Here is a 16,095-nt window from a genome sequence, read left to right on the forward strand (position 1 = left end):
AAAAATGATCTCATGTATTCAAGTGCGAGAATATCTTTACATCAATTAATTTACCAATTGGTGTGAAAAGATAAACTAAGACCAATTGGTATGAAAATATTCTCATACTTGACTGTATGAGAGAATTTTTTCATGTAAAAATGTTTCCTAAAAAATATTTTCACTTGGACCAAGCATGCCATAAGTAACAAATCCACTCAGTAAGCAACCCAGAGAACTTCAAATTATTAGCATCACTCAACAAGGCTGACATGCTTAAAATAGATTTAGGAAGAAGCTTCAAACAGATTAAGGAAGAAGCTCCAAACCTTTCATGCACAGTGAATGTACAAGAGAGTGATTCTCTGTGTACTTTACCTCCTTGCACATGAAGCATGCATGTGGGGCTTCAATCTCATGATTTTGAAGGTGATTCACCATGAGGATTTGTGCTAGAATGGTCAAGTATCCAAAGCAGAGAAGAAGAATAAGAATTGGTCCACCTCAAATGCAGCAAGTACCAAATCCATTTTGCCCTCAAGTAGTAGAGAAGTTAGGTGTATTTTGATAAAAAAATTTCCTACTCAATGACATTGTGACAAGACGAGCTATTCCAATCATCCATTGAAATCGAAAGATTGATAATAGGAGCCGCATATATTTTAATGTAGATAACAGCAATACATCATACACGTTTATCGTTAATTAATGGGTTTGTTTGTTATGCAATAAGAGCCTTTTTTTATTTATTTTTTTTCTTTTGTTTTTGTTTTTCTCTTTTTCTGTGGAGGTGGATTCTATCGACCTTCGGCCTCACCTTATTAATATTATTTCTACCCTTGACCGGACTACCCTCTCTCATTTTGTGAAACAAATCCATTGGAAAAAAAAGAAGAAGCCTAGACAATAGTTTTTTCTTTTCAACCCGGTGACCAAAGGCTGTCCATTTCATTTGATCCAGATTGGCAATTCACGATCCATATCAACAATTTTTCCTACCTAACCTCCAAATCTGATCCAGGCTAGCAATTTTTGATTCAGATCGGCTATTTTTAAAATCCTAAGTACAAGTAATATGGTGTGCACCCATGGTCAGTATTCTGAAACACCACTCAGCCAAGGTACTCGGACCTTGGCTGAGACGAGATGCTCAGGCAAGTCCGAGGAACTCGCTTGGTTTCAGACCTATTAAAAAAATAAAATACATATAGTATAACCTGCCCTTTTGAACAGTAATTGTCAAAAGACATGGTGCCGTGGTGGCTAGAATAGCTGCCTTTTGATGCCTCCTTTACAAAGGATCTTGGGTTCGATGAGCCTATTTTTTTAGCTCCTGTGTTTGTTTTACTGTATTTTTTTAACACTGAAAAAATACACCAGAAAAATAGACATAGTATTTTGTTAAAAAAATCTCCCCTAGCCTTTTGTTGACTCACGCATGCTTTCTTAGTGGTACGCTGTTCCCAACCAAAGATCCAAATAACTTATAATCATCAATATTGTAAAAATATGGTGCATTATGGACACCATTGTCTACAAATAATAATAGTTCTTACCTTGTTATGTGGTTTAAATTTTAAAAACCTCGATGAGCATTGCTATTGCTAATTTTGAACAGCAGGCTTTTTGTCCCTAAATAGTTTATAAATGAGAGAAAAAGGTCACAGCTAGGAGTGGCCTCTACGCCTAAGAAGTCAGGGTGGCTAAATCCCACAACGCAATGTCCTGAAAAAAAGAAAAAAGAAAAAAAAGAATGAATGAGATGAGAATTGATGTTTGTGAACATTGCACATAGATGGGCCAATCATAAGATTTCTATCAAAGAATCAAACCAGGCGGCGGACACTCTGGTATGGACAGTGTGAATGGCATCTGCATAACATAGTTGACAAACTATGATCAAAGCAACTGGTCCACACCACACATTCAAAGTTGACTTCCCTTGCCTTGATAAATCAAGTCCTTAACAACGTAGCATATTACAAGCTTGTCGCTACAAGTGCTTCGAAGACCCTCTTCTCTCTACTGTATCTCCCTGCAAATAATTCATTCTTCCCTTACTTCTTAGCAATATCATTGTGCGCCTTTTGCCAAAGCAGCACAATGTATTTCTTAGAACCCATTTCCGAAATACTCAAATTTCTATGGGTTCCCCTTATTCAGCAGATCGGGTACCTCATAAACCTCCAGGATAATGTTGAGGAGATGCGAAGACAAAAAGAAGAGCTTTGTGAGAGAAAGAAAGATGTAATGATAGAGGTTGCGGCAGCTGAGAGAGAAGGAATGACACCCACAAACCAGGTGCGCGAATGGTTAAACAGAAGCGACATTATAGAAGCTGAAGTGGATCAGTTGGACAAAAATTATAGAGAGAGAAATGGGTGTTTAGGAGGACATTTTCCAGCCTGCTACTCTAGACACAAATTGGGTAGAGAAGTCGCAAATAAGCTCAAAGACGTGGCATCCCACAAGGACAAAGCAGCATTTGAGAGGGTGGCCTTTAATCCTCCACCCTTGATGGTAGAGGAGAAACCTGTGGCATCCATTGCAGGCCAGACCACAACCAACAAAACGCTAAATGATATCATGAGCCTCTTTAGAGAAGAGGAAGTTGGTATCATTGGGATCTATGGAATGGGGGGTGTGGGGAAAACAACTCTCATCAAACATGTAAACAATCACCTCATTGCATCTCGTGAATACAGTGCAATATTTTGGGTAACAGTATCAAAAGATTCAAACATAGACAAAATTAGGAAGGCTATCATGCGCCAATTGGGTATGAGGTTCTCAGGAGATGATGATGAGGAACAAATTGCAGAAAAATTGTTCAAAAGATTGAGGGAGCTTAAGTTCGTAGTCATCCTAGATGATGTGTGGAAGAGCTTGGATATTGATGCAATAAGAATTCCCAGGCCAAACAAAGAAAATGGTAGCAAGATTGTATTTACCACCAGATCTCTAGAAGTATGTCACCAAATGGATGCTGATAAAAGCGTCAAAGTGGAAGTTTTGCAGGAGGAGGAAGCGTGGACCTTGTTTCGTCAGAAAGCAGGAAATGAGGTAGAAACTCCACCAATAGAGTCAACTGCCAAGGAAGTTGTCAAGGAATGTGGTGGTCTTCCACTTGCATTAATTACAGTCGGAAGGGCCATGAGAGAGAAGAGGAGCATCGAGGTATGGCAAAATGCAGCCAGAGCATTGCGAGGATCATCACCAGAGATCACAGGTATGGAATCCCAAGTGTTTCTACCTTTGCAATACAGTTATGACCAGTTAGGTGATGATGTCAAGCGTTGCTTCTTATATTCATCAGTGTTTCCAGAGGACCACGCCATTTTGAAGGATTTTTTAGTAGAGTATTGGATATTTGAAGAACTAATAGGTGGAGTTGACAATATAGCAGATGCTAGAAACAAAGGAAATGCAATAATTCAGAGCCTCATAGATTCATGAATGATGGAGAATAGTTGGAAAACTAATGAAGTGATGTTGCATGACCTTGTTCGTGATCTAGCAATATGGGTTGCTTCTTCTTCAACGAGACTAGTTGGTAAGATTTTTACGAAAGCCGGTGCAGGGCTGAAAGACGCACCAAGAGAGGAATTGTGGAGAGACATTGAAAGGATGTCATTAATGAGGTATAGAATAGAGAGACTTCCAAATAGGCCCAATTGTCCAAGTCTACTGACATTGTTGCTCCAAGAAAACATTACCCTGAAGAAGATCTCATGTGAATTCTTCGAATGCATGGGAAACCTCAGGGTTCTTGATCTAAGTCGAACTCAGATTTCCTCATTACCACAATCCTTGACAAACTTGAAGAACCTCCACGCCCTCCTTCTGAGAGAATGTCGAAAACTAGTAGAGCTACCAGCAATGGGGCAACTCAAACCACTCCAATTATTAGATTTGTATTTTACCCCCATCAAAAAACTTCCTGAAGCGATGGAGGACTTGGCTAATTTGAAACGCTTAAGGCTAGCCAAAACTAATGATCTTCAAACTGTTCAACCTGGAATAATATCAAGACTAACTTCTCTGGAGGAATTGAACATGTTTGAAAGCTGCGGAAATTGGGGAGTCAAAGGGTCAAAAGAGGGGAACGAAGTTGATATCGAGGAGTTAAGGAGCTTAACACAGCTGAACTCACTTGGGATCACAGTCACAAGCATTGGAGTTGTATCAAAACTCAGTGTTGGAAAACTCACAACATGTACAAGAGAATTATGCATAAAAAATTGCAAGGATTTCATTGATGTTACACTAGTAAACAAAATGAGCTTGAAAGGGCTGGCTATCAAAGGCTGCCAGGAATTAGAGAGGTTTATGGTTGGAGAAGATCTGAAAGGGGTTGCAGCATTTCCAAGAGTACTTAGAGCTTGATAACCTACCGAAACTAAGGAGCATATGGGAGAGTGTATTGCCACGGCATGCAGTTGAAAACCTTAGGCGAATTACACTTTTTAGATGTCATGAACTAAAGAGTGTGTTCTCATCAGAAATACGGCAACAACTCCAAATGCTTGAGGTCATCAATATATCACAGTGCAACGGAGTTGTACAAGTAATTAGTGGCCTAGTGACAGAAGAGTTTTGCCTACCGAGATTACAAACTATAATTCTTCGTGCCCTGCCGTTGTTAATAAATGTTTGTCAAAGTGCCATAGCTGGGGCTTCCACGCAGGTGATTATCGTAAGGAGATGCTTCAAGCTGAAAAAGCTTCCACTTGGAGCCTGCCATGCAAGATCACTAAAGAGAATTGAGAATGGTGGGAGGAATTGGAATGGGAAGACGATGCAATCAAGTCCGATTTACAACCTTTCTTATTTTGATTTTGAGTTCAAATAAAAAACAAGAGAAAGAGCATATTGGAAGGAGGCAATGTGTGCAATGATTATCAACTTGCGAAATAGAAGACAAACAGAATATATGGTGACAATAAAAAAGGCTAGCATGGAGGCTCAGGCCTACAAATCATTTTCTGTTTTCTTTGATTGTTCTTTTTCAGCCCTCAAAATGAGTTTGACTCCTTCCAAAAGAAACGAGGATCCTAATTGAAGGGGAAGATGGCACATGCCCTAATTATCATTCCTATCACTCCTTTACTTTTATTTCCTCTCTAACATGCTCATTGTTTCTTTCTGCTAATTATCATAGAGAATATAAAATGCTTATGTTGTAGATTCATGGAAAAAACAAACAAGTATCCTACCATTCATCTCCTATGCAGCAGGTACCAATGCTATTAGTTTCGATTCATTTGGTCAAACAGGTGTTACTCATGAAGAAGAAAAAAGGAAGCATTAAAATGCCATAAATTTGACATGAAAAATCACGGATGATGGCTCCAACCGGGAGAAAGAAAACTGAATTCCACAAGAAAGATCTTGTGACAAGGCTACTTTCACGAGCGTACTCTGGAACTCTACAGTGAAGCAATCAAAGTGTCCACTTATGGTCAAGTTACTTGTTGCTGATCCTTGAGATGGGCTTCATACTGGTGTATCTCTCATTTTGGTCCTCATAGCATGTTCATTTCTTTTTTTGGTTTTCTTTTCCTTTTTTCTTTTTTTTTTTTTTGGGAGAATGAATTTGACGTGTTCTCTATTGAAAAAGAATCAAATTCACCACGAAACAAAGCAATGAAGCTCCAAGTCAATCAACTCTGTTATCTTTCATATCTGCCTTTTAGGTGGGGATTTGGTTTCTGAGTCATTTGATCACCTGTGGCATTGGTCTTCTTTCTTACGACATCAGTGGTGTGTCTCAGGTTTGTTGAGTATGTGTTTTACCTTCTAGATAATTTGGCCTCAATCTATCCAGTAAATGATGAGGTTGCAAGGGGTTGGGGATGAAACCTGATCAATAATTCAGATTAATTCGCACCGCAAGTTCAATTAGAGAGTGAATACGATCCACAATATTGAAAGGTACGGTCCACAATATATTTGCAGAATTCTTCAAATGTCTTTATTATTATTTTTAAGAGTTACCCACAGTACTAATTACTAAAACATTTCTTTCAAACTGACAAAACTAATGTCTGAATCACAATATGTACATAATCAGTGCACTGAAGCGTTGTGGCCTTCATTCCTTATCTTTGTCACACAAGAGTATCCAAAATGTTTCCTTATAATGCCAGTCTCCTATATTTGGTCCGCATTGGCCAAGGCAGCTATGAGAATATGTTCTGCTATCAGCAAAATGAGGGTAAATATTTTGGTAGGATAATTTCTCTTAAGAAATATAAACAGACAGATGCCCAAAATATTGACTAAGATCTGTATTAAGACTGCAAAAGAAATAGAGAAAAATCTGGCCTAGATGTCACCCTTCAAATTGATAGAAACAACTACCAAGATTTAGACCTTAAATTGCAACATTTAAACCTTACAATCCAACAAAAATAGAGGGTTTTTGCAACAACATAAAATGAGCAGTGCTCAAAAGACAGCCCATGACTCTTTTCTTTTCTTAGACAAACTAAGCTGCTTGGGTTTTGACCATATAAGGCATTGTCAAAAGATCATCATCCATATAAGGCATTGTCAAAAGACCATCATCATCATCCGAGCCTTATCCCAACTATATGGGGTTGGCCAGGCATTGTCAAAGATGTTACATCAAAAAATTTAAAATTCACATTTATCATAAAGAGAAACCTAAGGATACCAGACACCTGCCTTCATTAAGCCTTGGTGTTCAAGGCAAACCACAGCATCAAAGAAGCAAAAGTGCTACCAAACCTTATCAACTGAACTTTAGATGGAAAGGGGGGTCTTATCAATATGGAAGGTCCCCCACCGGCAGATCCCAGTTGTCATCACCATCATCTAAATCCCTCTTTGAAGCTGCCGAATTATCTGAAGATGATGTGTTTCTTGGTGGTCCCCGTCTATCAAAAAGCCACAAAAACAATTTAAAGATGTAAGACTAGTATACAGCATTTCTTTTTAAGTGCATTTGTTACTAAAATGTTTACAATGCATGTTTTGTAAACTGTGCACATAAGGTTGTAAAGTTTTTGGGGTTGGGCCTCTTATCTTAGTAGCCAGGGCATAAAATCCAAGTAAATAATGTCCAAGATTCAAATCCCAACTTCTGTACCAAAGGGAAAAGGGAAATGGGTAATTTTGTTAAAAGTAAGAATGGGGCTAGCAATGGCCGGGACGGCCCGGCATGGCCTTGCCCAGTCGGCCTGTACCTAAAAAATTTGGGCCTTTGCCTTCAACTGTGGCCCGAGGGCTGTGCTAGGGCCAATGGCGGCCCGGTTTGGCCCAGCCTGGCCCTCTTTTAGTCTTGTTTTTTCTTTTTTTTTCTTCATTTGTCTTTTGGTCCAGGCCGGCTCTAACAGGCCATGGCCGGCCCTATCCCAGCCCAAGCATGGTCCATTGCCACCCTTAAGTAAGAAGCCACATGACCAAATATAACCAGTAGTACTTCTACACCAAGGGCCTGTCTGGATAGCAAATAATTTAATCATGAATATACTGCTTTGTCCATAATTAGTATATTGTATATAAAATTGCTCTGCAGTTGTTTGTACTTTGCTATATGTTGTTTGGAAGAGATTAACTTCACACCCAATTTACACCAATTTTTTACCAAATTGATACCAATTTTTAGGAATTGTGCTGAGTCTGTGGTTCAGTATCCCTAAAAGTACGCTTTGCAAAAAAGGGCAAGCCTTAAAATTTCTCAATATATTCATTTTTCTTGACCTAAATAGAGGACTTTCTTGGGAATTTTATTAAACCTGAAACCCTAAGACCAGAGATGGATTTCCCCTCATCGCTCAGCACTCACACTCTCTTTCTACATTATTTCTCTTCTCCAAGTGTAATGAAAACCCATCTTTTGGTTTCCATCCTCCTTCTAGATCTAATCCAAAATCCAAATCTAGCCCTCACTTCCCGTCCTCCATCCTCCTAAAAATCAAACCCCTCCTCGAAAAATCTAACCCTCCATTTGCATCCTCCCTCCTAAAACTCCAAGTGGAAGCCATTTCCCTGCACCATAACCACTTCCTCTAGTCTCCCAAAATGTAACCCTGTTGATTTCAATCTTCCCTCCACCTAAAACTCCTATACCCCATCTTGTTCCTGCAACATATTCCACCTCTCTCTCGAAAACCAGTCTCCAATGGCTGATGGAGAAAGCGTTGCAGAGAAGATGAACAATAAGAGTCAAAAGGCTCAGCAAAGAGAGTCTGCTTCAGTAACACTCTCTTCTTGAAACTGACAAAGACGACCCAATAGAGGACCTTTCTTTTTCCTGCTATCAACACACTCAAACAAGAGCTCTCTACCTCACCCAAATTTGAGGTTGGATCAGTTGGGTTCTTTGAGAGCCCTATAAGACAAAAAGCTCAGTTGCAAGCCTGAAACCCTAAAAGCAGAGATGGATTTAACATGGTTTCAGCCAAACCACCATTTCAGGTTTTTGGATCTTCTTCTTTCTCTTCGAAGCAAAACTCCTATGATTTTGAGAGAGAAACCTCTAAGAACTGGATGGGGATAATCACTGAAAGCTTGAGCTTGGTAATGGAGATCTTATGTGGCGAATGGAGTGAAAAGAACTTTGTCCAATGCATAGTTGCTGGAACCTTGTAGGAAAGGTCACGTACCAGCCCCGGAACCTCGGTCCTACGATTCTAGCTATGAATCTTGGATAGAACACGGATCCCTATATTGTGATCCTTGTTCCCAGCAGGTTTGAACTGCGGTTCTCAAGTATATGATGCAGTGCATATGATGTTTTCTCTATTCAGAGTTGATTCATATGCATTGATTCAGGTTTGTGGCCAATGGTATTGTGAACCCACACATCATTCTCCATCCCTTAAAGCTTACTATTGCGATTCCTTCCTCATGGAATTGTGCTCCCCTGTGGCAAGGATTGTGCTCCCTTCATATAGGATCATACAGATGGCGATCCTAACCATAAGGAGCCTCCAGCAATCCATGGTTCTGCAGACCAGAGCCAGCTCCCGCTCTCGAGAACGTACACGCACCTGATGACTGTGGTCTAGTGTCTTTACGAGCAAGATTTTATGATGGTTGTGGAGGGAGTAAAACGGGGGAGGACTCTAGACATGCCATTGGTTTTTAGACAGAGAAAGCTCTGATGATGCTCAAGAGAGAATGGCAGTCAGGGCTTTAATGGCATTTGGAGAGAACGGGTGGTCAAGGATTGGAGGATGGCATTTGGAGGAACGGGTGATCAAGGATTGGAGGATGGCATTTAGAGAGAGAATGGCAAGAGAAGGTTCTTTTCCTTCGTTTCCCACGCTAGTTAAAGCAAGCATTGGACCGGATAAAGTTAAACTGAGTAAAGTAAAAACAATTAAAATATAAACTTATATGTAAAACCACTTACAAGCTTACGTCAAATAACTTTACAAGGGATTTTACCGAAACAACAACTACATGCTTATCATGAATAATTTAATCATCATCATCATCCAAGCCTTATCCCAATTATTTGGGGTCTGCTAATCATGGTAGTTTTATAAGAACTGTAACTTATTGGCAACAACGCGTGCATCCAGAAAGGCCCAAAATGTTTTCTGCCATTAAATTCTTACTAGTTTTATAATTTGGTAGATTAACTTAGTCTGCAAGAGAGATTTGAACCTAAGACCTCTCTCAGAGCTAACAAGGCATCTCAAAATGAGCTAAAGGCTCCTTTGACCTTGAGTTCTTCCTAATTACTACTGACCAGTCAAAACCATCACGCTTCTAATACTAGCTCAATAATTCTGATTGCAAATAAACATCAGATGCATCAGACTGAAAACGCTAGTCACGTAGACCATAATACACATATACTTGAAATTAGGAGCAATATTCGTTCTTTTTTTTTAAGCAATTTCAGCTTGTCTACTAATTTCGGAACACAAGAAGAAATAACAAAACATGGATCTTGTAGGCATGTCCATAGCCCATATCTGGGCAGTCATAGATTGTGACACATTCTTTATACATCAAATGTAGATGTAATTCAAGTACTTGGAATAAAAGTCTTCCCAGAGGTACAGTAATATCAAGGTAGTTGAACTTTTGTTGTAGTTGATCTTTAATTTTTTTTTGTTGGGGGGAGAAAGAGAGAGGAAAGGGGGGGGGGGGGGGGGGGGGGGAAGCGCATTCAGATCTGCAGAGGCTACTGGAGTAAGAAGATCTTTTTTTCTCTCAGTTTTCCTGCAAACTAGAATAAGGCTGTAACGGCTATAGTTTTCCTGGCTCCTGCTTGTCAGCCATGCTAGTTAGCATCATGAAGTGTGGATCAGCCTGAACAACGATAGTTTTCTACTATAAGTTTCTGCTTTTCAAAAATTAAAACATTATAAATGAGCTATCAAACCCCATGAATCCTGTCCCATTCCACCCATTTTCCTCCACACTAGAAAAATTTCTGGAATTGGCAGATCTAGATCCTTACCTCATTGTAATCCACTGATAATTCACAGCACAGGTGTATCAGAGAAGCTCTTGTTGAAATCACTCTAAAGACCTCTCTTTGTATACATCACCTCTATTGAAAACTATTGTAGTCTCTTCCTTCAACTTGGCTAGTCTCCTCTATCTAACTAATGCAAAAGATTGTCAGATGGCAAATCCTCAAAAGCACATATCCTATTTAAGTAACAAATCCACTCAGCTAGCAACCCAGAGAACTTCAAGTGATTAGCATCACTCAACAAGGCTGACATGCTTCAAACAGATTCAGGATGAAGCTTCAAACCTTTCATGCATAGTGAATGTACAAGAGAACTTCTTCTCTGCCTCCTTGCACATAAAAAATGCATGTGGGGTTTCAATCTCACGATTTTGAAGGTGGTTCACCATGAGGATTTTCTCGAGAATGGCCAAGTATCCAAAGCAGAAAGAAGAAGCAGATTTGGTCCACCTCAAATGGGGCAAATACCAACTCCCTTTTGCCCTTAAATAGTAGAGACATAAAGAAGAAACTAACTAAGAACTAACCCACACTTATCAACTCCCCATCGAGGGCTTGTTTGGCTCCTTCAGGAAAACATTTCTTGAAAATTCCAAGGAGAGAGACATGGTTGATGGTTCATAAGAGAGAAGGGATGGCAATTGCAGAAGAGAGATGAATGGGGGTAAAAAAGATTCATTTTCAGAGAATAAATTTTCCACCTATTTAGTTGGAAGATCTTTTTCCCAAAAATGAGTAAAAAATGAGAGGAAGATAAGATTTCTCCTCCAATTTGGGTGTCAATCATTGGAAATCATTGGAGATGCCTTATTTCCAGGGAAGAATATCCTAGAATATCAATTTCAAACACCCAAATGCTCTAAGAGAAATCTCACACGTCATATTATTCCATACTTACAATCTCCTATTAGTATATTTTTTGCACAGGATGATACAAAATGATTTGGTGTTTGCATCTCAAGCTCCTTTTGTAGTTTGAGCTCCAAACAATTTGACACAATGATATCTGTCCTCATAGATTAGAATCACCCTTCAGGCGGTCCTCTAGACATTAAAGCCAACCACCCACATCTACCTTTCCCTCAGATGGACTTGGTCATTGCTCAATCCATCAACTCTATGTGGGTATCTTGAATCAAAACCACATCACTTTTCCCATCTTTACAGAATATTTAAGTTGTCAACCTTGGAATCACCTAAGTTCCCAATATGATCTTCATGGTGAAGATGTAAGCTTTCCTACATTAACACCTTGACATTTCCTAAGCACTAGGCAATCCACAATAAGATCTTCATAGTGATAATAAGCTTTCATAACCTGTATGCTGCTAACCCTCTTCACCTTCTTTTTAGCGATATCTGCCTATAAGTAAAAGACGATACAATGCCTTTTAGGTACCTTGTTACTCACCTTTCCGATTCACCCTTTTATCCTCTTAGTACGCTCTTCTCTTTCCCTCTCCTCAGCATCAAAGAAATTTCCGAACACTAGAAAAGTACGAACTATTATCAATTCAGAGGAAGGTTTGATAACACGTTCTTTTCCAAGATTTGATATTTTACAAAAAAAAAAAAAAAATTTCTAGCACACATATATTCTAATTAGAGAAATTTCCCTTTTCACTTTTAGATGTGATGAGAATTAAACTGAGTAATCTTGCACAATGTTTATGTATATTTGGATTAAAAAGCATCATATTATTCTTAACTAAACTTGCATACATATCACAAAACTCGGATGAAAGAAAAATTACAAAAACATAAATGTATAACAACTCCTGAGATTGAGAGTAAATTAATTATAAAGGTTATCAAAACTTAACTAAGCATGAACATTTCAGGGAAAAAAAAAATATTAACCAAGCATGAAATTGATCTGTGAAGCCCATTCATCTTCTCCCACTATTTAAAATTGTCAACCAAGTACCACTAACCCTATTAATTCAGTGACTATAGTTATCTCCAAATACCTGAAGCTTTGTAAGTTCATGGTAATAAACCTTTCGCTCGTTATTAAAGACTCAAGCTCCATTTCCCATAGTTCAATTGTAGCTAATCACCTTTCTCTCACAGTTATGGTTAAAATTCTAACCCTCTGAAATTCCCCCAATTTCACAGACTTTCAGGGCAAAAGAAAACCCTTAAATCGAAAAAAAAACTTAAAATGAATCAAACACCACAAAAACGAAAACAAATTAATAAATTCCCACCTTCTCCTATTCCTCTTTCCAGCCTCTCTAGCCTTCCTTTTCTTCTCCTCGTTCTTGTTCTCAAAGAACCTCCGCCTCTTGCACTCCTGAATCACCCCAGCCCTCATAACCTCGCGCCTGAACCTCCTCAACAAAACCTCTTCTGGTTCATCATCATCCACCACTATCTGAACATTGTATCCAGAATTAAACATCACAATATTTGCATTTCTGAGAGACGTATCAATGAATTTGTCTCTGGTTTCATCAAAGGAGGACCATGAGGAGAGGCTTCTCCCTGATTTCTGTGTAAAGAACTTTTGTGGAGGAGGAGGAGAAAGAAACTTTGAGGAAGAGAGAGAGGGGAATATGCGGTAATTTAGTGAGAGAGAGTTTGAAAGGTGAAAAGAGAGGAGGTTGCATGAAGCAGCCATGGCGGAAACAGAGAGAGTTTTGCTCAGAGGTGGAGATAGGGGTGGGGTTATATCTGGAAGACGTTGCTACGTAAAATGTACTAATTCCTTTATTTTGGAAAATTCGCAAATAGCGGCCAAGCCCGCATACGTAGAAATGCGGGCTTCTTAAAAAAAAAATTTTGAGATAGATTTTAAGGCTTAATTTTTAAGGACATGTATTCTCCAACATGGAGATCATGAATATGAATAAATAAATAAATTTAAAATTTTAAAATAATAATTCTAATAAAAAATTAGTTAGACCGTTAGTTTTTATTGGTTTTAGATGAAACACCTACTTGCCTCCATCTCTAACATGGATGGTTTACACTTTCTGGATTGTATACGTAGAAATGCCATTCACGCCGCATAAAACAATTTTTTAAAAAAACTCTATTCGTGCCCATTAGTGGGGGGATACGAGGTAAGGGTGGCAATGGAGCGGGCCAACTTTGGCTCGGGCGGGCTAGCTTTTGGGCTGGCTCATATCTTGTTTTATAGGCTAGCCTAGCTTTATTAGGTCGTTAAAAATATATATTAAAAAAAAAAGGGGATGGACCTAGCCTAACTAGCCAGCATTGGCCTTGATCCAACTCTTAAACCCTACATTTTTGGGGCCTGACAACTAGACCGAGGGTTCTGCCCGGCCCATTGCAAGTAGTGGTGGCAATGGACTCGGACCCGACCTAGGACCCGTTGGGTATACCCAACACAAGTCGGGTATAGATCTAGCATTTGGACTTGGCAGGTCGGGTCCGATTCTGAGTCCAGTTGGACCCAACCTGTAAGTACTTTAAAGCTTTATTCATTTGAGTATACTAAGGATCATGTATAATTAGAATTAGTTGTCATCTTTAGCTATTAAATGACAAATCACATGGCTTGAAATATAATAGCAAGTGATTGTGACCTTGTTGCCAACAATACAGGTACATGATGGTAAGCAAAGGGCCTAGACTTTATTAAAACAAAATAAAGCTTTACCTCAAATTCTCATCCAGAAAGTACTTTTGGCAACGAAAATTTCCATGATGGCTCTAAAATCAATTTCCAAAATCGACAATGAAATTTGAAGCTCAAAAAAAGTAGAGATCATGTGGATCTATGAACACTTATTTTTAGGGCGAAATGGACGGTCTTCATAATTTGTTACAATATACGCTATTAGAGTTAATTTTTTTTTTTTTTTTTCACAATCATAATGTGCAAGCCAAGATGATCGATATAAAAACTTTCCAATGCTTAAATTGCAGTTTTTGATGAGTTATAAGCTGAGGCCTTACTTATTTTGTTAAGGTTACAGTCCTATCAAATCATTTTCCTTGTGTAATTAGTAGATTTACGTGCAACTAGAGTTGGGAACAGGTCGGGTAGGGTACAAGTTCACTTGGACCTATACCCAAATCCAAAATGCATACATGGGACCCCGATTCGACCAGGTCTAGAGTATCTGGGTCCAGACCCATAATTTATTTAGAGGACCCGTACCCGGACCCAACATATTATCTATGGTAAAAATAAAAAATTAGCTAAAAACGTTTTTTAAAAAATTATCTAAAAAAGTGTACCAAAAAAAGTACTAAAAATGACCAAAATATGTAAATAGCAAGTAAGAAGATTTGGGCAATAATTCATCAATTTTCTCATTTTAAGACTAATAACCCATGCACATATGTACATGGGTTATTCTAGGCTGCACCAATTTAAGGGTGAAGTTAAAATTTCGTGCTCCAAAATTTTTTACCGCAAACTATCATTGTAAATTTAAAAGAACTTTTAACTATAAATTGTCAATTTATTCTAAAAGGGGGTATTTTGTTTATTTTTTATCCCTTCGAAAATCAGCTTCAAATTAAAAATGATTATTTTAACTTTTTAAAATGATATCTATATTTTGAAGGCAATTTAAAATGGAAAAAATTATATAAGTGTGAGGCTCTAAATAATCAAATTAGGGCGCACCTCAAAATTTCACTAGGAGAGGTTGTTTTGATGTCCAAATATCCTCAAATTGATCTTCTCAACCTCAAGATGCTTGAACATGAGAAAAAAAATGGATTTCATGTTTTGGAAATAGTGCATCTTGTATTACATTTTTGGACCATTAATTTTCAATATTTTCAAGTTTTGATAGATATGCTTGATCTACATTGTTTTTTAAGCTTTAAATTTTATAATGTGAAAGGTTTCTCCGCTACAGCATAGAATATCTCTGCTCCCTTACCATCTAGCCGTCCAATTTTGATCAAGTGAGCCACTCGCCGTTTGATCTTAGATCCGATGCCTCAGAGTATTTTATTTTTAATTTTTTGGTACAATTTTATGAATATTAAATTTGGTATGTGCTATCTTCTCATTGGGACACACGTAAAAAAAATATTAAAAATAATTTTTCGATAAAATATAATGACCAAAATACCTCTTGAATCTTTTAAGGGTATTTTAGTTATTTTATTTTATTGGGAATATTTTTTATATATTTTTTAGAGGGGCGAGTTTAGTAGAGTAATGGACGCCCAAAATTTGGTGTCAAAATAGTTTTTATAAAAAAATATAAAAAAAAAATAGTGTAGAGACGTGACATTGTAATTGGGGCAATTTTAGCCCTCCATTCAGGATGGACGGTTGGATAAGGAGAAGTATATAAATTGTATGTTCTAGGGGAATCATAGAAAGCTTGCCCTTTTATAATTAGAGATGAAAATATATTTTAAGACTATCACAAAAATTTTCAATATTGAAACCACAAATCTCGACACAATTTGAAGTTGCGGATTGTTTAGAGCCTCGGCTTTATATAAACTACACCTATTTAAAATTAGAAATGTAGGCACACTCAAAATTTTCAGACAAGTTCGTACAATGTGTCTTTAAATTCTTAAGGGTTTTTCACTGTCAAAATTTTAGAGTATTCTAGTCTAAAATAACCCAAGACACGCACAGAGACACATATATGTAAGGGAGAATGATGCTGTTCGACTTAAAGAAGTAAATTTTAGGTTTGATA

The 16,095-nt window shown here is 38.0% G+C and overlaps 2 protein-coding genes across 2 annotated transcripts; one reads left to right on the forward strand and one right to left on the reverse strand.

Moving 5' to 3' along the window:
* The first annotated feature begins 704 nt into the window (after window positions 1–704).
* On the forward strand, window positions 705–4,930 carry LOC18447948 (disease resistance protein At4g27190). Its single transcript, XM_088857970.1, is given in 3 exon segments — window positions 705–4,363; window positions 4,365–4,745; window positions 4,748–4,930. Coding segments are annotated over 3 exon segments (2,730 nt in total). The 5' UTR covers window positions 705–2,082; the 3' UTR covers window positions 4,816–4,930.
* Window positions 4,931–6,325: 1,395 nt separating this feature from the next.
* GHS1 (Ribosomal protein S21 family protein) lies at window positions 6,326–13,131 on the reverse strand. The gene is made up of 2 exons (XM_011630142.3): window positions 12,655–13,131; window positions 6,326–6,881 (listed from the first exon to the last, which is right to left on the reverse strand). Exons 1-2 carry the CDS (start codon window positions 13,065–13,067, stop codon window positions 6,770–6,772), a joined length of 525 nt encoding a protein of 174 aa, XP_011628444.1. The 5' UTR covers window positions 13,068–13,131; the 3' UTR covers window positions 6,326–6,769.
* Between the last annotated feature and the right edge of the window lie 2,964 nt (window positions 13,132–16,095).

Source organism: Amborella trichopoda, chromosome 2, assembly GCF_054954075.1.
Source record: "Amborella trichopoda isolate Santa Cruz 75 chromosome 2, AtrichopodaSantaCruz75HAP2 v2.0, whole genome shotgun sequence".
Classification (NCBI taxonomy): Eukaryota; Viridiplantae; Streptophyta; class Magnoliopsida; order Amborellales; family Amborellaceae; genus Amborella; species Amborella trichopoda.

What these genes read in the sequence shown, in the direction of transcription:
- GHS1 (XM_011630142.3), bottom strand. Translation starts at nt 13,067, where the DNA reads ATGGCTGCTTCATGCAACCTCCTCTCTTTTCACCTTTCAAACTCTCTC. An exon ending in GGAAAGAGGAATAGGAGAAG is followed by an intron (nt 6,882 to 12,654) that starts GTGGGAATTTAT and finishes GCTTTTTGATAG; the next exon opens with ACGGGGACCACCAAGAAACA.